This window comes from Labrus mixtus, chromosome 7 (assembly GCF_963584025.1).
Source record: "Labrus mixtus chromosome 7, fLabMix1.1, whole genome shotgun sequence".
NCBI classification, from domain to species: domain Eukaryota; kingdom Metazoa; phylum Chordata; class Actinopteri; order Labriformes; family Labridae; genus Labrus; species Labrus mixtus.
In genome coordinates this window covers 1,869,979-1,891,076 of record NC_083618.1, presented here as the reverse complement: position 1 = coordinate 1,891,076, position 21,098 = coordinate 1,869,979, and the positions used below count along the sequence as shown (strand labels likewise).

General features: G+C 40.8%; 1 protein-coding gene across 2 annotated transcripts; it reads left to right on the top strand.

Annotated features, from left to right (window-relative positions):
- Positions 1 to 99: 99 nt before the first annotated feature.
- per3 (period circadian clock 3) lies at positions 100 to 20,914 on the top strand. Of its 2 annotated transcripts, none has more exons than XM_061042016.1 (22): positions 100 to 268; positions 3,981 to 4,394; positions 5,110 to 5,270; positions 5,391 to 5,509; positions 8,652 to 8,850; positions 9,055 to 9,103; positions 9,460 to 9,608; positions 9,851 to 9,929; positions 10,027 to 10,133; positions 10,350 to 10,506; positions 10,601 to 10,709; positions 10,961 to 11,089; positions 11,196 to 11,304; positions 11,387 to 11,498; positions 12,527 to 12,663; positions 12,771 to 12,932; positions 15,861 to 16,112; positions 16,463 to 17,328; positions 17,860 to 18,046; positions 18,164 to 18,350; positions 18,819 to 18,969; positions 19,045 to 20,914. In XM_061042016.1, the coding sequence occupies exons 2-22, from the start codon at positions 4,102 to 4,104 to the stop codon at positions 19,168 to 19,170; spliced, it is 3,840 nt and encodes a 1,279-aa protein (XP_060897999.1). In that variant the 5' UTR covers positions 100 to 268; positions 3,981 to 4,101; the 3' UTR covers positions 19,171 to 20,914. The 2 variants fall into 2 exon arrangements, with proteins under 2 accessions (XP_060897999.1, XP_060897998.1); XM_061042015.1 differs by having other exon boundaries at positions 9,052 to 9,103.
- Positions 20,915 to 21,098: the final 184 nt, after the last annotated feature.

Here is a 21,098-nt window from a genome sequence, read left to right as displayed (position 1 = left end):
ATTCAAAGACGCCCACTATAAGGGTAACGTCCAATCACACGACAGATACAAAAGTCCCCTAGCCAATCAGCGTGAAGTGGGCGGAGTAGTTCCCTACCGGCCTCACGTTGCACAAATGTGTCAAGCGCTCCGAAATGGAAGAGGATTTAGCTACGTGACTGGGGCATGATTAATAAAAATACTTTAAACAAACGACCGAGAGAGGAAAACAGAAACATTATATTTACTTTTTGGAATACTGAAGCGAAGACACGCGTGAAACCGAAAGGTAAATATTTCATCAGAAGACTTAGATTTGTAGTGTCGTTGGCAGTGGTTGCTATGCTAACATGCTAGCAAACCGCCTCGCCCACAACACCAACACCAGAAAACTGTGGATGTAAACACATTTAACGTATTCGTTGTCTTGTATTCTTTTAGTCCTAGTATACTCTTGTATTTTTAGCATGTTATCAAGTTTCAGCTGTTTTCCCACTCCCGACAGCAGCAGTTGTCCGTGTACTGTTCCCGCGATAGCTGGCTATATAAACATGTCTGCTTAAAGTCAGGAGGATGCAGATAGTAACACACTGTTGCTCATTACGTTTTAATTTGAATATTTACATTTTAACAAGCTTTCACTTAACGTTACACGGTAAATAGAGTTAAATTTATCCTAAAACCCTCTAAAATCACTTAAAGCTTTAAGGGTTTGCTATTGGACAGATACAATACCTGTTTAATTTAGTTTATAATGTATCAATACAAAGTAGTTCAATGTCCAGATTCGTGGAAAATTGTCTAGTTTCGTATTGGCTGTTGTGCTTAAGTTTTCTCGTAGTAGTAGTAGTAGTAGTAAGGTCAGATGTTTCTCCTCTAAGCCTTTAAATGTTCAGTGGTGAGGTTACTGGGTTCATGTGGGGCCTCAGTGAACCATTATGAGGGTCAGGTTTGTTTTTAGTTGGAGTGGGCTTGGGGCTGTTGCTGCAGTCTGGAAAGCTTTATATTTTCCAGTTGTTGGAAGCAAGAAACACGGTGTCAGTATTGACTTTAAATCCTATTTCATACCAGCTGTATTCGTGCATGTTTTTTGTTGTTGTTGTATTGATAATCTTAATCGGTTTTGTGGCTTCATGACAGGTTCAGGGTATTATTTATGGAAGTATGTAACTCAAGCTCGTACATATTGTTACTAAATTAACTTGTCATCAGACGTCAGTTAACCCTGTTTTAACCATAATCTTACTTAATGGCCCATGGACAGCTTAATGAGAACTTTAACATGGAGATTGACCAAGTTTATATGTTGCTAGACTGAATGTTATTATATAATATTATGATCTCATAATGTGATCGGCCTGGGGATGTATATCCTGCCAGGCTTTCACTTCCGTATTGGCAGGAATTTGATGGTATTAGTGTTGTGTTAGTTGAGTGTCTGAGATGATCTGTAAGATTAATTTTTCAACTTTTTGAATACCTCCTCCACTCTTTTTCCACCCAATAAGACATAAGTATAAGACAGAAAAAGGATATCCAGTATAGATCAATTATTCAGTTGACTGGAAAACAATCAAAGATCAACCACTCATGGTTCTTGGAGTACTGTACACACAGTTTTTTTTCTTTTCTTTTTCCTTATGTTGTAAAACACAGGCATCATAAAGGTTATGGCACTAGAAACCTAGTAAGATTTTTTTTTGTACTCGTAAAGAAATGTTGTCATGATTGCCTTGTGCTATTGACTGAACAATTTGCGGTTAGACTAGTCCTTCTACCAGGTATTGGAGCGCTGCAGCACAGCTCTTAAATTTATTATCATTTATCAATTTAAAGAATTATCTTGTGACTTTTTTGCCTTACCATTAAAACACAAGTTCTGTGCAAACTGTAAATAAATATACTCAGCAAATATGTAGTTAATCTTTTACAGAATGGGTGAACACAGATAAACTTGTTTGCTGTAAGCCCATAATTATTAAAATAGCTTTTATAACTTGTTTTTTAACAATAGTGTTTGGACATATTGATCTACAATCTACATATACAAGTAGGGTAGACTACAGTCAGGATCTGTTCAGATATTTATTTTCAGCTTTTTGTCCTTGTTTTGATTGTAGAATTGCTATATGTACGATTCAACAGTTAAATTAATTGATTAAAAGTGTGTGTTTCTAAAACCATTCATATTTATTCATTATAAATATGAGAGAGGTTGTACTCCTGTAACTATACACATCGAAAGCCATTTACAGTGTCAAATTACAGGTAAATAAATTCACGAGTAGTAGTGCATTCATGTCATTGCTATAAGTGGTTCAGTGAACCAAGTGGGGGACAAAAGTCCAGATTAATAACCTTGTGTGCCTTGACCTAAGCATGGCTTTATCACCTCTGTTTGTGTGCTGTACGATTCAGCCAGAGCATCAAACCTACAGCGTAGTAATCCTGGCTCTGCGTCTGTGTGCTGCACACACGTATGTAACAGGTACAATAGGAGGATGGCTTACATGCTCCCGAATTGAGCAAGCTGTTTATGTAATCCTTCGGTGACGAACAGTTGAACGACGCAGGATATTTTTTGCCGGCTCCACACTCACATCTCAGTGTGTCTCTTTCTTTCTCTGTGTCTTACTGAACCTGTCCTCAGAATTTTGTATTCATGCTGAAAAAACAAAATTTGTAAGAGAGAGTGGAATGCTTAGCATTAATATTATGATATGCTAAGTTTGAAAACAGCTGTATTAAAAAATAAATACCAAGTATGAATTGAAGCCCTTTTGAAAATGAAATAAGATGTGTTACTTGCCAAGCCTCCAGAGGAATTGAGCCCCATTTCATTTGGAGGAAAGCTGAGGGAAATGTCTCGTCTGGCAGCAGCTATCATGCTGCAGATTATCACAGTATTACTGTGGTCTTTGTTGGGGTGTAAAGACTGCCATTTGGCAGAGTTGTGTCCTGGTGCTGGCAGTATTGATGGATAAAATGTGCTCATATGTGTAAATCGTAGATGAGTCAGTGTGATGGTCAGGCAGTCCGATAGTATTAGATAACAAGGCAGATTGTGTTTGTTCACATTTGAGATTGAAAAACATTGCGTGTTTGTACCAAACATTTTATCTCTGTGTCTTTGTTTTTATTTCACAACTATGTGTCCTGTGTCAAAATAGGTCAAAAACAAGTTTGTTTTTCTTTAAAACGCCAGTATTTCAGTTGTAATTCTGGTACAAGGTTAAGCATTTTTAATATGTTGCTTTTTCTTTGCCTCATCCAACATTTTAATGGCACACTTTTTTGGCACTGGTGTAACTAATTACATGACAGAGCTGTCCCTGATACAAACCTCAGTACAAATACCACCCCCTGAAATAGATGATAACATCTTGTGAGTGACACCTTAAAATGCTGTTCCATGTCTTTTCCAGGACATTTTGTCTACTATTTTCTTAAAACATGTGAAAACCTACTAGCACTGCATATTTTGATTGTTAAGAATATTTGCGCTTAGTAAAGCAAGCTGCTGCCTTATCTCAGTAAGTAATGTTTAGGAGAGACTTTTAAAATCCTGTTCAGACCTTAACAGAATTCTCAATTGGCGTCTCTTTAAAGGGTAAAATAAGTCCTAACTTGTTCTGTGTCATCAGGGGATGACCTGATCTTTACCTCATTTAAAGCTTTCAGGTTTCCATTTCGACAGACTCACTCTCTGGTCGCTGCTGTGTGAACAAACCACCAGCAATCCAGCTATGTGTCATTCCTTTTTTGGCAGGCTTTATTGCCTTTGAAATAACTTTTTTATTTAAATGTAAAAGTAGATCTTAATGTGGCCTAACCCTGTGTACAGATCAGTTTTCTTTTTCTTTCCATCACGGTGGTCCCACCTCAGTGTTAAATTGGCTGCTTGGTAAAGTCCAGCTGCTAGTTATTCCATGTTGTAAATTTAACCCTGCAATTCTACAGCCACTGTTCATCATCTCTCCTTTTTTCTTGTTGTTTTCCAGTGTCAAAGGAGAGACTTTACATTCAACATTCAGCACTGATTGAATGCACACCAAATCATAGTCCCCACATGGAACCCATTCACCTTATTGAACATATGAAGACCTTCACTGATCACCGTGAATGGACAAATTGCCACTGATGTGCGACCAAAGAGTGGAGATGCCGGGAGTGGACAGCAATCCTGATGGGGAGGACCCTGTGTTACAGTCAGCTGCAGGAGAAAGTGGAGAGCAGGGAGGGAGGGTGTTGTCAGGGCCGCAATCACAGCGCCTCAGAGGGGAGGAAAGCGGAATTTCAGGTGGAGAAGTGGGGCAGGATGACGAGGAGATGACTAGCGGATCAAATGACCTCTCTCTGTCGTCCAATCACAGCCCTGGTAGTGCCACAGGATCCATCTCAGCTTCAACCAAGAGGTATTTCCTGTTTGATGTAGCCTCAATTGACTTACAGTATATTCACGTGTTAGCACAAAGTTTTCAAATGTAACTCGGCATTTAACAACAGACACTTTAAATGTATGAATATAAAACTCTACAAACAAAATTTTGACACATTTTGCAAACAGTGAAGGTCACATTTATTTTCATTTATGTTTTAGTCTTCCTGTTTTTTTTCTCTTAGAACATTGTTATAGCAAGATATAGCTAAAAACTCTGAATACAACATTCACTTGAACAAGACTCAGAACCCCTCAGATCATCTTACTGGTTATAAGCAAGTCTGATGTTTAACCAGATGACTGTTATTACCATCTATTTTAAAGGTAAACCTTAAACACAATGCTGCAGATTACAAAGGAAAACCAAAATGGCATGTTGCTACATTAATCATGGAAGGTCAAAATTGAGCCACAAATTGTTTCTGAAAACTGATGTGGAAGCATTATAGTTTGTAAAGCACTAAATTGTTCATTTATGAACTGCCGCTCTGTTAAAAACAGAAAGGCCAAACTGAACACCAGAGAAGAATAATTCGGTATTTTTTAAGCGCCATGTATCTGGAATGAAAACTACCAGCACACTTGAAAAGTCTGCACCAACAATTACTTATTTTAAATTTGTGCTTATAGTTATTTTGTTTGCCACCACATTCAACAATGTAAAACCTTACAAATGTGTGTGTTTGTAGCAGTGAGAATGCAGCTGATGGCAAAGGCCAGACCCACAGAGAGATGATGCTCACAGTGGCAGAGATGAAGAAGAGGCTACCATCAGACAAACGCAGCCGCAGCAAAGCTAGCACAGTGGAGGCCTTACATTATGCACTCAACTGTGTCAAGCAGGTGCAAGGTAACATAGCCTCTCACTCTTTAAGCCTTTATTTCAGAGTAATGTCATTGCTTTTCTCCATAAGCCTGATTTCCTTTTTAGTTGTTTTAATACAGTATATGTGTTTGTGTTTATCTGTAGCCAACAGTGAATACTACAAACTGCTGATGAGAAATAGCCAGGATGAGAGGAGCAATGCCACCGTCTGCACCCTGGAAGAGCTGGAGAGAGTCACTTCTGAACACACCCTTAAAAACACGGTACATATATTTACACACACACACACACACACACACACACACACACACACACACACACACACACACACACACACACACACACACACAGAACTTGCAGGGACTGATTCTTTTGCTTTTTTTGTAAACTTTATTGTGAAAAAAGGTGAAAGCAAGTGCAGTACAGTACACACCAAGGTGAGGGAGGACAGTTAAGACAGTTGTGTAATAATCAGACAACAAAACGAAAGAAAGTAGAAAACTTTAAAATGTGATTGCCTTCAAAAAGGTGACTAGAAAAAAATTAGAAGGGGGATGTATGAATAAGTGTTTATGAATGGGTAGATTGGTAGTTGTGTGAAAGGTGATCGGTGTAGGGTATGAGTGGGGTTGAGGGTGAGGGGTTGGTAGCTGGTGTAAGGCTTTCAGACGGGAGCTTGACTGCTGATGATATGGTGGGAGGCGGGGCTGGGAATGATGAACCAATGGTGTCTTTCCGGCCAGGTCCCACATTGGCAGTCCCCAAACCGCTAGAAGGGAACCTGCCAACTGCAGGGCCCAGCTAGTTGTAGGTGTGTACATGTTGGTGGGGGGGCACCAGACCCAAAGGGAAGGGAGCCCCCTCCCTCAAGGCACACAAATTGGTTGTCAGGACATGGTTTCTGATGTTAGTATTATTAGTATTGTTGTTAATGTTATTGTTCTATTGCCCCTCCCTAATGAATAATGAGTGAGTGAGTGAAGCAGTGATTGTGCCTGTGTCTGGGAGGGGTGGAGTAGAGTAATTAAAATAGAAAAGTAAAAGACAATTGGTAAAGGAAAAATATGTTGAAAAAAGAAAAAATAGGAACTGCCTCCATGTCCTCATAAAATTGGAATCGTATAATTTTGATCTTACGAAAGGAGAAGTAGATGATTCACTGAAAATCTAAAGAAGAGAGAAATAAAAAAACAGGTTTGAAATTTTAAAAGGATTTAAAAAAAAAAAGTTATTTTAGTGACTGCCTTAAACCTTTCAAGGTAAAAATGGAAATAGTAGTCGTTAAAATAACAGAAACAACTACAATGAAAGTTACAGTAACAAGGTTAACAAATATAATAACAATATAAATAATAACAATAAAAAAAAGTATAATTTACTATTCTATAACAATGATAATAATAATAATTATTATAGTTCTACCACTATATCTACTGCCACTAATAATACTTTAAATAATAATTCTAACATAAGAGCGATTATGATTTAAATTACAACTGTGAATAATACTTTGACTACTATCATCACTGTTACAACGACCACCACCATTATCATTATCATCACTAGAATAAATCTCGTTGAATGATAGGAAATGGAAACAGCGTTCCGGGTGAAATAGATTTTGTTTATTAAAAACGAGTTTAAAAAGGTTTTACATGTTTATCACAGATGATAGGTGGAAGAAGAATAAGGGAGATATTTAAGAACTAAGGGATTTGACATTACCAATGAAAATGTTTAACCTGAGGGTGTGACTATAGCAGTGGCTGTACATTACCATTTTAATATTAATAATAATAATAATAATATTAAGAAGAAAAAGTTGTTTTGATCAACTTGCTACACACACACAACTGAACAGAGATATTAGAGAATCATTTGCATGATATGAACTAGGGGTGCAACAATACAGTCAGCCCACGGAGCAATACCTACCTTGGTTTTTTTGGTCACAGTTTTCAGTTCGGTTTTTTTTTTGGTATTCAATTCTGAGGAGTTTTTCCATTTATACACCTTCATGGTCTATGGTGTATAGTCTCAGTGAGAAGAAGGTAGCGTGTTAAGTAGTGCTATGTGGACCCGTTGTTCCAATATGAAGACATAACAGTATTTTAAAATATATATATCAGTGTTTCCTGCAGCGCTTTATATATAGTTGAGGCCGCCGCCTTAGCAACACGCGCCCTCCACCTTAACTACTGCATAGAAAAACAACAACAAATGGATTAAAAATCCTCATATGAGATTCCAAAAGCAGCCCCAGGTGCTGTCTGATGCTGTGTCAGATCAGACCCCCATGGTTCTGTAGTTTTCTCCGTTTCATCTCAGCGTGTCTGTGTCAGACAGGTATCAGCCGGTGGTTACAGGTGACAACAATCAGAAATTTATCGTCAGTCAAGTAAGAGCCTGTTGTTGTCCGCAGCTTCAAACCAACTCTGTTACAGAGGGCTGTGTTCAGTTACTGGATGTAACTCCAGTTCTATGAGTACATGCGTAGCCCTCTTAACAGACTTTGCTATTGGTTTGGCAACAAATGCTGTTGTTGATATGATGCAGCTTTTTATTTATTTAATTAATTAATTAATTTATTTGTTTATTTTGACAGGGACAGTGTACAGCCAATTAGCTGTACAAGAGTTAGATATAAGCTAATTTACATCTGTAGTCCCTGGGCAGGAAACAGAGACAATGTCTCTGTGAAGAAACAAAACATACACTAACAACATCATCACAACAGTAAGACAATACACAACCACTGAACAATGGCATTACACTAGTCCACAGTGAAATTCATACATTATATTAAAACAATAATAGGCTCAGAGCACTAGACTTTAAAAACTACACTAAAAAAAACACAGCTATACCGCAACATATATCTCCAATACACCACAACAACAAAGCCATAATCACATACTGTATCAATACACTACAACATTATCAAACATAGTTCATGAAAAAGTGTTTATGTGTGATGAGGACATGATTGAGTTGATTTGAGCCATGATTTGATTTTAAATAAATTAAATGAAGAATAATTAGATTTTTCATTTCGTTAGTTTTACTGAGATTATAAAAAGCACTTTTGATTAAAAATGGAGTTGAGGTTTATCAAACTGCTTGTTTAATTATTAGTTGTTGTTTTTTGTTGCATCCCTAATAGTCACTTTAGAGGAAATGTTTTTATCTTTCTCTAAATGGTTTCATAGTTGTAAAGAGGCAAACTCTCTTTCATACATCCACATACACAATCATTATTGCCTCACGCCTGGGTGGGCGGGCGGGCGTGTGTTTGTGAGTGTATGTGTTCACTGCTTTTGCGTGTGTGTGACTTGGCTCGCTTGTGTGTATGTGTCTGTGTCCTTCTACATGTGTGTGCACGCGTGTCTCCGTTTCCTTGTGCAGGACTCCTTTGTGGTGGTGTTCTCCCTGTCGAGCGGCCGAGTGCTGTACGCATCGGAGCAAGCTCCCAGCATCCTTTGCTGCAAGAGAAAGTTCCTGGAGTCGGCCAAGTTCGTGGAGCTGCTCTTCCACCAAGATGTTAACGTCTTCTACTCCCACACGGCTCAGCCACATCTGCCTCCCTGGAGCAACTCACACACAGGTGTGTTTGGATCACGTTGATTATCTTTGAACAGATTTAAATATTCCGCTTTATTCAATTGTGTTTTTATACTTAACTGTGTTTGTCATAAAATATACTTTTGTTCTTTTTAATTAATTAATATGTGATTTATAGTAGATAAAATAGAGAGTTTAAAAATGTCACATACTTACCTCAGTGTCCTCTGTTTGGTGTCCGCAGCAGGGGTTCTGTTTGACTGTGCGCAGGTCAAGTCTTTCTTTTGCAGAATCAGGTCAGTATATTTTCTGTCTCTAAACTCTTTTAATCTTTCTCCTTATTCCATGCATTCCAAAGAGCTATGATTTCAGAATCATAAAATCTCTTAGAGAAAATTGGAATTGCTCAGAATACCGTGAGATTACACAGATTTGAGCCATCTTTACCAGTAGTTGAAGTCTGAGAATGGGAATAGCCACACATGTAAGGATAAAACAAGTTTGTTTGGTTTGACTGATTACTTTTATTGTTGAAACATGTAGACATGGCTGTAGTCTGCATTTGTTCTTTCTCTCTGATAATAGTTCAGTCAAAGCTGTTGGTATAAATGACACATAATGTTAGATATTAAGTCTTCTGTCAATGTTGTAGGGGTGGGAAGGACTGTGACGGTGAGATGCGTTACAACCCGTTTCGGATAACACCTTACCTGCTGAAGGTGCAGGGGAAAGCAAGCGGTGGGGCGGAGGAGGAGTCGTGCTGCCTGGCGCTTGCTGAGCGAATTATATCTGGATATGAGGGTACAACCATTGCACCACACACTTAAACTGTGAACTGACTGACTTAAATTCTTACTGTTTTATCCTTTAGTTTGGACAAGCATGTTTTCTCAGAAAGTGGTGATTAAATCTTTATCATGACTTCATTTAATATCCCTTCTTACCTTTGCTATTTAGTCATCAATATGAAAAAACGTTCATGCACTTAGACTTTAATTGTCCTGCTGACCTCGCTGTGACATTGTTATGATCCTTCCATGCAGCACCTCGGATCCCGTTGGACAAGCGCATCTTCACCACCACTCACTCTCCTGGCTGTGTGTTCCTGGAAGTCGATGACAGGTCAGTGCACACACAAACATGTCCACAGTCAGAGTTTACACAACGAGCTTCAGCGTCAGTGTTTTGATTAAACAAATGTGATGGTTGCTATCTACAGGGCTGTGCCGTTGCTAGGATACCTTCCTCAGGATCTCATTGGCACGTCGTTGCTGACATGCATTCACCCGGACGACCGCCCCTTAATGCTGTCGATGCATCGGAAAGGTAAGTGTTCAAGGAGAGCAAAGGTGTATTTTTTTGTATTTCAACTTATTGAGTTGGAAGTTTGTCATGTATTTTGACAATAAATATTCAAAACATTTTATTAATTATATTAACAGTAGCACTAAAAAAAAGTTTTAGGTTGTCTCCAGTCTTTGTAATGACTGATCAGTCATTTACTCTATCTTCACCCCTCTCTCTCATTCTCATCCTGCACAGTGTTAAAGTATGCTGGCCAGTCTCCGTTTGAACACTCTCCGGTGCGTCTGCGCTGTCAGAACGGAGACCACATCACCTTGGACACCAGCTGGTCCAGCTTCATCAACCCTTGGAGCCGCAAGGTGGCCTTCATCATTGGACGGCATAAAGTCAGGACGTAAGTTGCACAAAAGCAGTTGCTAAGAGACTGATTCAATAAATGATGTCATGGTAAAGACAACATCCCTGCGTTTTCCTTCTTTTGTCTCCAGGAGTCCCCTGAATGAGGATGTGTTCGCTGCTCGGAACAAAGACGATGTCCTGGTCACACATGAGGACATAAAAGATCTACAATCAAAGATCTACAAGCTTTTCCTGCAGGTCATCAAGTTAGCACTGAAAAAAAAGGATTTTCAAATATGTAACATCATTTATCGGTAAAAAGATTAAAGATGGCAGTTTAAAGCTCCATAAATACTAAGATTAGCTCATTTAAGTGAAAATCATCATCATCATCAAAATAATTTTTTCTTTTTTTCTTTCCTACAACATTTGGTCTTGAGAATTGTGTGTCGCTCTTTTATTAACTTCATTTTTTTTTCTCTTCACTTCTTTGTGTCTGTTCTCCACAGCCGGTCCACAACAATGGGTCCAGTGGTTACGGCAGCTTGGGAAGTAACGGCTCTCATGAGCACTACATCAGTGTAGCTTCCTCAAGTGACAGCAATGGTAACATGTGGGAGGACTCGCACAGAGAGCCGGTGAGACATCACAGTGAGGTCACAGGCATGGGGAAACTAGCAGTCACCCCTGGGGCAGAGGTTAATTGTGGTGTGTGTGTGTGTGTGTGTGTGTGTGTTATTGTAGATGACTCTGCAGCAGATCTGTGCCGACGTCAACAGAGTCAAGAGCTGGGGGCAGCAAGCCTGTCCGGGCTCCAGCCACAAAAATGCTCTTCTCTGCAAACCTACGAAAGGTAAGGCAGACACTAATATTAAGAAGAAAAAACTTAATATAATGTGAAAAATAAAATACAAATTCCCAATTTTCTGTCCCAGGAGCACTTCCCCCCACAGTCTCCAACCCTGAGGTGAGAAATCATGAAGAGGAGAGGAAGCAAACACACATCCCCTCCTATCAGCAGATCAACTGTGTGGACAACATTATCAGGTGTGTGGAGGGACCATCATCCAGCCCCTGTTTTAGCACATAACTGAAAATCTTTTTTTTTTTTTTTTTCATCTAAAAAGTTGGCTGTGTCTTAAACATCTGTGCAACCAATATACAGGTATAAAATGCAGACACACGCGCTGTCATTACCACGAGTGCAGCCAGTGCCGTCACACACTGCACTGGAGGTGACATGATTGTAAATAAATCCCCATACATTGTGTATTGTAAACTGATTGCAAGCTGTTGGGATACACAGCGACACAGATCTGGCTGGCTGTGCTACTTTTTTACCATTCTTCTCCCTCCCTCATGCATTTATAGCAAACGGTGGCATATTGTTCAGTAATACTTGTGTAGCGCTCTATTGATAGAAAGGGTCCTATATTAAAGTTAACGAGTGACCAGTGGAGTCGGGCAGCGCGACTCACAAGCTGTGTGTCGGTACTTCACAACTTTTAACGTAAGGCTGAGAGTTCAACTACCGTACTGTAGCTTGTAGGAGTGCAAACTCCACAAAGCAAAAGCAGATGGCACCTGAAGAGCGACAGAGCTGAACACAAACTGCACGTTGTGTGACTTCACTGAACACAACAGGAATCGTCACTAAGGAAGACAGTTTAAATCTTTTTTCTTTTGGCGTTTCTGACTTATATTCTGGATTTTACGGTAATAAACTGAATGGTAAATGGACTTGAGCTTATATAGCGCTTTTCTAGTCTTCCGATTACTCAAAGAGCTTTTACACTGCAGGTCACACCTACACATTCACACACTGATGGTAGTGATCACTATGTAGTATCATCCATCAGAAGTAACTAATCCCATTCATACACCACCACCGAAGCAGAGGGAGCAATTCAGGGTTAAGTGTCTTGCCCAAGGACACATCGGACATGTTGCCCAGCTGGGGATTGAACCCTCGACCTTCTGGTTGAGAGGTGACGACTCTACCAACTGAGCACAGCCACCCTACTGAACCTCTAACATGCTGTTAATTGTGTTTGTCTATGTTTATGTGTTTATAGATATTTGGAGAGCTGCACAGGTCCAGCCCTTAAGCGGAAGAGTAACTCTCATTCCCTAGCCACATCTTCTTCTTCCTCATCCTCAGATGATGACAAGCCTGCTGGAGCCACAGACACAGCCCAGGCCAGCTCAGATGGTATAAACACGCCACAATCACCACACCTTTCCACACCGGCTACACAAGATGTATTTTGTTAGATTTGTTAAAGAAGTCACAATAACTGATTTCATTTTGTTGCACAGTGGTGTTGGACAGTGGGGTGTCAGTGGCCCCTACATCAGCAGCAGTTGTTGGAGCACCTCTGACAGACATCACAATGTCAACAAAGGCCATGAGTGTAGTGTCTGTCACCAGCCAGTGTTCGTACAGCAGCACCATCGTTCATGTGCCACAACCTGAATCAGGTACTTGACCATACACTTGCATCAATGTGTGAGATCATGGCAGAAACATGCGACTTGTCAGTTCAATGTGGTGGTAAAATCATTTTAGAGGAAAGCCTTGGATTCCTTTTTTTTAAGGATGTATTGGGAGAGGAAAGGCCTGCAAACATCATTCAGTTCACATGTGAACCACGTATTGCTCAATGATCACTGTGTGTTGTTGTGCCTTTCTCACTTAACGAAAGGTAAAGGCCAGTGTTAAATCAATGGTGTGCATCGGTTTGCAAGTTCAACATCCCCATTCAGAAATACAGCACACGTTTTTCACTACAGAAACATTTCTGTTTTGTATTTGTAACATTTCTGTACTAAGTTTTGTAGTAACAGATACTTCATACCGAATCCTTATTACACATTGTTATAATGAGGAATTATTGTAACTGTTGTTTTTTAAGCACTTTCTGAGTAAAAAAAAACTTACTTATTAGTGATCAGAATTCAAATGATAAAGCTAATTTGAAAATTCAAATGCATTAACAGAAATGCTTTTTAAGTTTCAGAATATGAGTGTATTATTTGACTCAAAAATAAAATGATGATTAATTTATCTAATTTGAATTTTAGTTTTCAACTTCAAAAATGCACATTCTTTGACTAAATTAAAATGAGGAAGAAAATGACATTTGCTTTATCATTTTCAAAAAATGCCCCGCTAAATCTGTATCATAATTCAAATGAAAAAGCAAATTTAAAAATGAAAATACAGTAACAGAAACACGTTTTAATTTTCAGAATATAGGTGTATTATTTGACCTATATTTAAAATGAATATTCAGTCATCCAGTTTGCATTAAACTTTTACTCTCTATGTATGCATATTGTATGACATAATTCAAACTTGCCGTGCTAAAAAGTGATCATAATTCAAACCAACTCGAAAACGAAATGGCAAAGTGGACGGCGCAGGAAAGTGACGTCAGACTCCAGCTCCCAGGCAGGTGAACGTAATATTTACAGTCTATGAGGCGAGCGGGCAGAACGCACAGTACGACAGGTGGCGGGGTGAATCTTTAACACTAGGGCAGACTTTAGTTCACACTGTGATACAGGTGGTGATCTGAGTGTTTTTTTCAGCGCACACTGAACTTTAAACGAGCATGACACAGCAGCTTTATGACCCGAGCTGACAAAGTCTCACTTGTGACACCATGCCCACTATCTCTGACCGTGAGAGTCACTCAGCATCTGCACGCTGTGAAATTCACACAGACGTGTCCTAAGACCAGTTTATTGATAGATTATAGATCACTCTCTTCTCTGCTTAACTTAATTACATTAAAAAAGATTATCGATTGAATTTTCTGTTTCAAATAATCTCTCCAGCTCTGTGCACAAAGTGTCTCTCATCCTCTGTGCGTAATGGCACACACTCTCCCTCTCGACCGACTGTATGAGCTCTCTCTCCCTTTCAGAGATTGTTTTGTAGTTATTAAAAGAATAATCAACTACAAGGCTAAAATTGAATCAAAATCAGGGCAACAACTAGTTTGGAGCTTGTACCAGCGTTAAAGATTCACCCCGCCACCCATCGTACTGCGCGTTCTGCCTACTCGCCTCATAGACTGTAAATATTACGTTCACCTGCCTGGGAGCTGGAGTCTGACGTCACTTTCCTGCGCCGTCCACTTTGCCATTTCGTTTTCGAGTTGGTTTGAATTATGATCACTTTTTAGCACGGCAAGTTTGAAAACGAAAAGCCAAAGACCTTTTAGTTTTCATTTGAATGATGTCATACAATATGCATACATAGAGAGTAAAAGTATAATGCAAACTGGATGACTGAATATTCATTTTAAATATAGGTCAAATAATGCACCTATAATCTGAAAATTAAAAAGTGTTTCTGTTACTGTATTTTCATTTTAAAATGAGCTTTTTCATTTGAATTATGATACAGATTTAGCGGGGCATTTTTTGAAAATGATAAAGCAAGTGTCATTTTCTTCCTCATTTTAATTTAGTCAAAGACTGTGCATTTTTGAAGTTGAAAACTAAAATTCAAATTAGATAAATTAATCATCATTTTATTTTTGAGTCAAATAATACACTCATATTCTGAAAATTAAAAAGCATTTCTGTTAATGCATTTGAATTTTCAAATTAGCTTTATCACTTGAATTCTGATCACTAATCGCTTCCATACGGATCTGTCTGCTGCTCTGTATTATTACAAAAGGAGCAATGTGCAGTAATGCATTGATCACTAGCTACTTAAGTAATGCATTGATCACTAGCTACTTAAGTAATGCATTGATCACTAGCTACTTAAGTAATGCATTGATCAATAGCTACTTAAGTAATGCATTGATCAATAGCTACTTAAGTAATGCATTGATCAATAGCTACTTAAGTAATGCATTGATCACTAGCTACTTTTTCCCTTTAGGCGCACTGTAGCTCTGCACTGACAGTAGCGTATCTCTGTAGGTACAGTGATGGAAAAGAGAGAAATGGCTTATTTCACTTTGAAAATCTCCAAGATGGCTCAGTTGACGAGTCAAAAGTAACATCCACCCTGTGACATCAAACATTTCACTCTTTTACTGTCCTCTTTGGCTTTTTGATCAGCAACAAGTTCCTTTTTTTCATGGTGAAGTTAATGCTGTAACCTTTCTTCTATTTCCTATTATATTCCTATTATACTATTTCCTTGTTTCCTTTAAAAATAAAAGCAGGTTTGTATCCATACAGGAAGTAAAAACAAACAACATATGCATGCAAAATTATGTAATTTCAAACACGTGATTAAGCTTGCAATTAGTTGGAATTAACAATTAAATTGTAATCGCGATTAAAAAATGTCATCACTTAACAGCCGTAGATGTAAAACATCATTGAGATGGATGAAGTGTCATCTTCTTAATACTTTATTGTTCTGTTTTCCCACAGAGGCTACAGCACTGGAGGATGCCCCGATGGGCAGTGAGCCTGCTGATGCTGCTCCGACCCCCATCCGTCCGACCCCAAGCCTCGCCACAGAGGAACCAAGGTTCATAGGTCTCACCAAGGAGGTGCTGTCAGCGCACACCCAGAAAGAGGAACAAGAATATGTGGATCGATTTCGCAATCGCATCCTGCAGAGCCCCTACAGCTCCTATCTGCAGCTTGACAACAGCTCTAAGGCTCACTCACACCACCCAGGTATGTATTTCATTATGGACGGGACAGACGACATGTACTGCTGAATATAATTTTCTCACTCTGGTCGAACTTAGGGTATGTTTGAATAGTCCTTTTTAGGAGTGAAACAACCCACAAGTATTTAAGTGATGATAAGAAAAGTTTGAATTCTCTAAATGATAAGGAAAGAATCGTCACTCCTTTGGCAAAAGATACAGCGGACCATTTTTTTATGAAAGAAGAGGAGAGAATATGACCCACAATTACATTTTTCATCAAGGTCAAGTAAACTAGATAGGACATGACATGGGGGTATTTTTTGGGACATTGTATAGACCCTTAGTCTTCATCCTGTGTCCCTCTCACCACAGGCGACTACCTTCGTCCCTTAAGTGCTGGTGGACTGAACCGCCCCAGAAGAGGAATGTCCAGACACAAGCGTCCCAAACCCCAGGGTTCCTCAGACAGCTACACTTCCCCACCAGGCCCGCCTCGCCGTGTCCCACACTCCTCTTGGCCCTCCTCTGAATCCTCCCAACCGCAGTTGGGGGCGCCCTACAGTCAAGCGGCCCAGCTCCAGCAATCATTCTTCCCCATGATGGCAACCCAGCCTGGCCCGGAGCAACCCCCATTACCACAACAGCTGCCCGGAGCAACCCCCATGGTGGTGCAAACTCCTGAACAAACCCAGTTCAACTACAACTTCAACATCATGCAGCCCCCCCAGAACCTGCACGGCATGCAATCCATCCAGATGCAGAACATGCAGAATATCCAGAACTTTCACAACCTGCAGATCATGGCTCCAACCCAGAACATCAGCCCTTACATGAGTCCGGTCATGGCCGTCATCCTGCCCAACTACCCAACTTTCACTCCTGGTTTCCCCCCCATTTACCCACCATCCTCTTCTTCCATGCTGCCTCAGGCACCCATTTCCATGGCAGGCTTTGCCCCTGGAACTACCCCCTTCCCTCCTCCGACCCAGTTCCAAGCCCAGCCAGTCCCCCAAACCTCCCAGACCTCCCTGGGCCCTATGCTTTGCTCACCCAGAGCTAGCTCCTCTATTGGGGAGGAGGAGGAGGAAGCTGAGCCTCAGGCTTTATTCTCCAGCTCCCGCTCCAGTTCCCCTCTGCAGCTGAACCTGCTTCAGGAGGAGCTGCCAAAACCGAGCGAAGGACAGAGCAGCACAGGGCACAACTATGCAGAGAGCCTCCATGAACAACATGCCAACAAGGTGAGTCTGCTGCTTTCTACCTTAGCTTCTCTCTTGAAACAAAACGTGAATGCATTGTTATCAGTACCCAGTATATAATAATAATAATAATTCATACTTTATTGATCCCGCGAGGGGAAATTCGTTTTTACACTCTGTCTAGTTAACATGTTACACAAACATAGGCCGAAATACACACACATGCACAAACAGGATCCTATGGACATGCACTAATGAAGAGATGTCAGAGTGAGGGGGCTGCCCACAGCGGGCGCTCCTGAGCTGATGGGGGGGGTTAGGTGCCTTGCTCAAGGGCACCTCAGCAGTGCTCAGGCACCTCTCCAGCTACCAGACCAATTTCCGGACTTGGTCCGTGCCGGGACTTGAACCGGTGACCCTCCGATTCCCAACCCAAGTCCCTACAGACTGAGCTACTGCCGCCCACATGTGTATATATATATATATATATTTGTACAGTACACATCTCTGTCATTGTATTCACAGCACAAGTATTGTTTTTGGTTCTGACCTCTAAAACTCTACCTTCTTTAGGGTGATATCCCCAGTGAGTCTGGAAACCATGATACCCAGTCGACATCCAGTGAGCTGCTTGACCTTCTGCTGCAGGAGGATGCCAGGTCAGGGACCGGCTCTAATGCCTCAGGCTCTGGGTCAGGGGAGTCAGGAGGCTCCCTGGGATCTGGATCTGGTTCCAATGGAACCTCCACCTCACTCACTGGTAAGGAGGATAAACACGTTCAGAAACTAAACCCACATAACTGTCCCAAAACGTGGCAGTATCAAAGACATAACATTATGCTTTAGTGACTAATGCAGAGCCCCCTTTTGCTTACAGGCAGCAGCAACAGCAGCAAATACTTTGCCAGCAACGACTCATCAGACACATCACGCAAAGCCCGCAAGAGCCAGGAGGCCCCGGCAGAGCACCAGCACAGCTTCGACACTCAGGTGGAGAACTCCCTGTGGAGCATGATCCAGCACACGCCTGAGCGTGTCATGATGACGTATCAGATCCACCCCAGGTACACAGACAGCGCTACTCTTACACTGAGAGCAGGCTATAAACCCAAAATGCTTAAAAAATGTAAACCCACACACAGCATATCATGAAATATCTTATTTTCTTCTTTTGTAGTTAAGATGATGACTTGCATTGAAAGTCATCATCTTCTGTGGAGGGGAAACATACATTTAGATTTAGCCAGTTGTCAAGGCCTATTCTAAATATCTGGTATTATTAAGGCTCTTTTTGGTAGACAACTTGGTGTATTCATCTCTCATTTTGTGTATCCAAAGATGTTTTCTAGCAAGCGTACTTGTTTGTTTAAATAAAGGAAAAAAAGTTTGTGTTCAACGCCCTCTGCTGGCCATTATTTTTTGATTCATGTTTTATTAGTGCGATGTTCTTAAGATTTGCTCTGCTTCCTGTCTACACTGTCCCTATGGCATTTAACCTCTTACCTTGTGTCTTGTCTTTCCTTCTCCTCCAGGGATCAGAATGAGGTGCTGGCAGAAGACAGGGAGAAGCTTCAGGTGCTTCGGTCCCTCCAGCCGTGGTTCACCCAGGAGCAGAGAGAGGAGCTGGCTGATGTCCATCCGTGGATCAAACAGCACACACTCCCACAGGAGATAGACACACAGGTGAGGATCTGTAAACAAACATATTTGCTGTATATCACGCTGCATATCTGAGCATGTACTTTTTGCGTCTCGCAGGGTTGCATGGGCTGTAGCGCGTGCAACGCAGGGGTAGCTTGCTCCCCTCACCCTCCCGCCCCTGACAGCTCGTCCATTCTGGAGAGCCCTCTGCAGGACTCCATGGGACCAGTGGTGGACACTTGAGAGATCCTTGAAGCCAAAACAACCGAACTCACAGCGGAAACAGCCCTGCCTGAAACCTCCACTACTACCACCTTGCATCTCTTCTGACCAGTCTGGCGGAGTGGGAGTCCCTTTGCTTTAGTTTTGAAGTTTAATGTGTAATTTTAAAGGTACCAGAGGCTGGACCAGGCCCTGTGGAGCAAGAGGAGGAGAAAGAGACGGGGCGTTTTCTCTTAGTCAGCCTGATGTGACTGCCTTTTATTGGACCATAAATACCATACCTCTTGTTTTTGGACCCCTGTAGGGGTTCATTTTGTCTGACCAGATCCTTTGTCACCATGAGACTATAAGAAGATGGTCTCATTAAAATGGTGATGGTTGATGCCCCCGAACATGAGCAGTGTGTACACACGTCCAGCCTGTATAACAGGTGTGACTGGGCGAGGAGACAGAGAGAGAGCTGGCCCAGATTAAGTTTCAGACCACACCGGACTCTTCTGGAATACAGGATGTACAGTATGTGTACTTTCTTGCCATTGTTGACACATGGTAGGTTTTCTCTTGATGAGCACTTAAGACAACAAAGACACATTTGCTGCTCTCTGTTTATAATGTTAGGATTCTAGGCTTGTAAGTTAATTGTTATTGAAGTGTATTCTCTTATTCCATAGGTTGAGTTCCTCTTGTCCAGATAAAGAGTTTTTATGTTACTTTCACTCACGAACAACAGCAAACATTTGGATCATCAAATTGAATTGAACTCAAGTCCACCTACATGTCCAACGTGCCCCATAGAGCGCCCAGTGTCAGTCCTGGTCATCGCCCTTCAACTCCTGTAGCTCTTATGGTAAACAGATTGTCCTCTGAGCCTGGGTTTACTTACTGAATGAATTTCCTCCTTCGACTCTGTGTAGCTGGCTTCTATGTGCGTCTGTGTGTACAGTATGTGTCTGTGTGTGTGTGTGTGTGTGTGTGTATGTATATGACAGAGGAAGCTTACCCACTGTAGTTTTGTGAATTTTTTTCACATCGTTTCTTGTACTGGATTAAGACGAGCAGTTTTGAATGTGTTCATATGCTTGTGTGTGTGGATGTGATTGTGTGTGTGTGTGTGTGATTGATTGAGAGCGGCTTCCTTCCTTTACAGTTGTACAAGCGAGCAGGTCAGACCAGGGTTTTCTACAGTTTTTAGATGAAAAGTATATTAAAGAACCATGTATTTTATAGAAGAAGTACACAAAAACAACTTCACAAAGTGTATAAAAAGCCATTTGTCTTGAATTCAGGGACTGTTTGTGACACAAAGGAATGAATAAATGATCTATGACCTAACGTGTGCCTGAATGTGTGTTAATACACATTAAAAAAGCAAGTATTACCTTTACGGACTATCAGGGACAAACAGTGCTAACAGTAGCTGCAGGCTCCAAACAAGATACTCAAACATCAACAGCAGAGTGTAACCAGTTCAAAGTTACCCATGAAGAAACAGGCTTATATCTCTTGAGATTGTGAACTTTCTGCTAATCACAACTGTTTTAAATATTTATGGGTTAAACAATTTAGACTGAATTAAATTCAAAAGGCTTTTTGGTATTTTTCTATCAGAAGTATGTCTCAGGATTTGAATACACAAAATATAATACAATGTGCAGTTACACACCTTAAATATTCCCCCTGAAAATTGTACTTGCTTTTGTTTTGATTGTGCAAAACCAGTGTTGTACAGGAACATAAATAAAAATGTGACAGGGTAACGAAGAGAGATGATGACTATTGAGTAAAGACATGCACTGATGGAGAGATGTCAGAGTGAGGGGGGGGCTGCCCACAGGGGGGAGGCTTTACTTCACCTCGGCAGAGGTCAAGAAGTGAACTGGCACCACTCCAGCTACCAGACCGGCGACTCTCTAGCTCCCAGTCCAAGTCCCTGCAGACTGTGCTACTGC

Bases quoted from the DNA above. Each gene is read 5' to 3' on its own strand.
- per3 (XM_061042015.1), top strand. From the start codon at position 4,102: ATGGACAAATTGCCACTGATGTGCGACCAAAGAGTGGAGATGCCGGGA. The intron at 8,851-9,051 runs GTGTGTTTGGAT...TGGTGTCCGCAG, and splicing joins CTGGAGCAACTCACACACAG to CAGGGGTTCTGTTTGACTGT. The intron at 11,305-11,386 runs GTAAGGCAGACA...TTTCTGTCCCAG, and splicing joins TCTCTGCAAACCTACGAAAG to GAGCACTTCCCCCCACAGTC.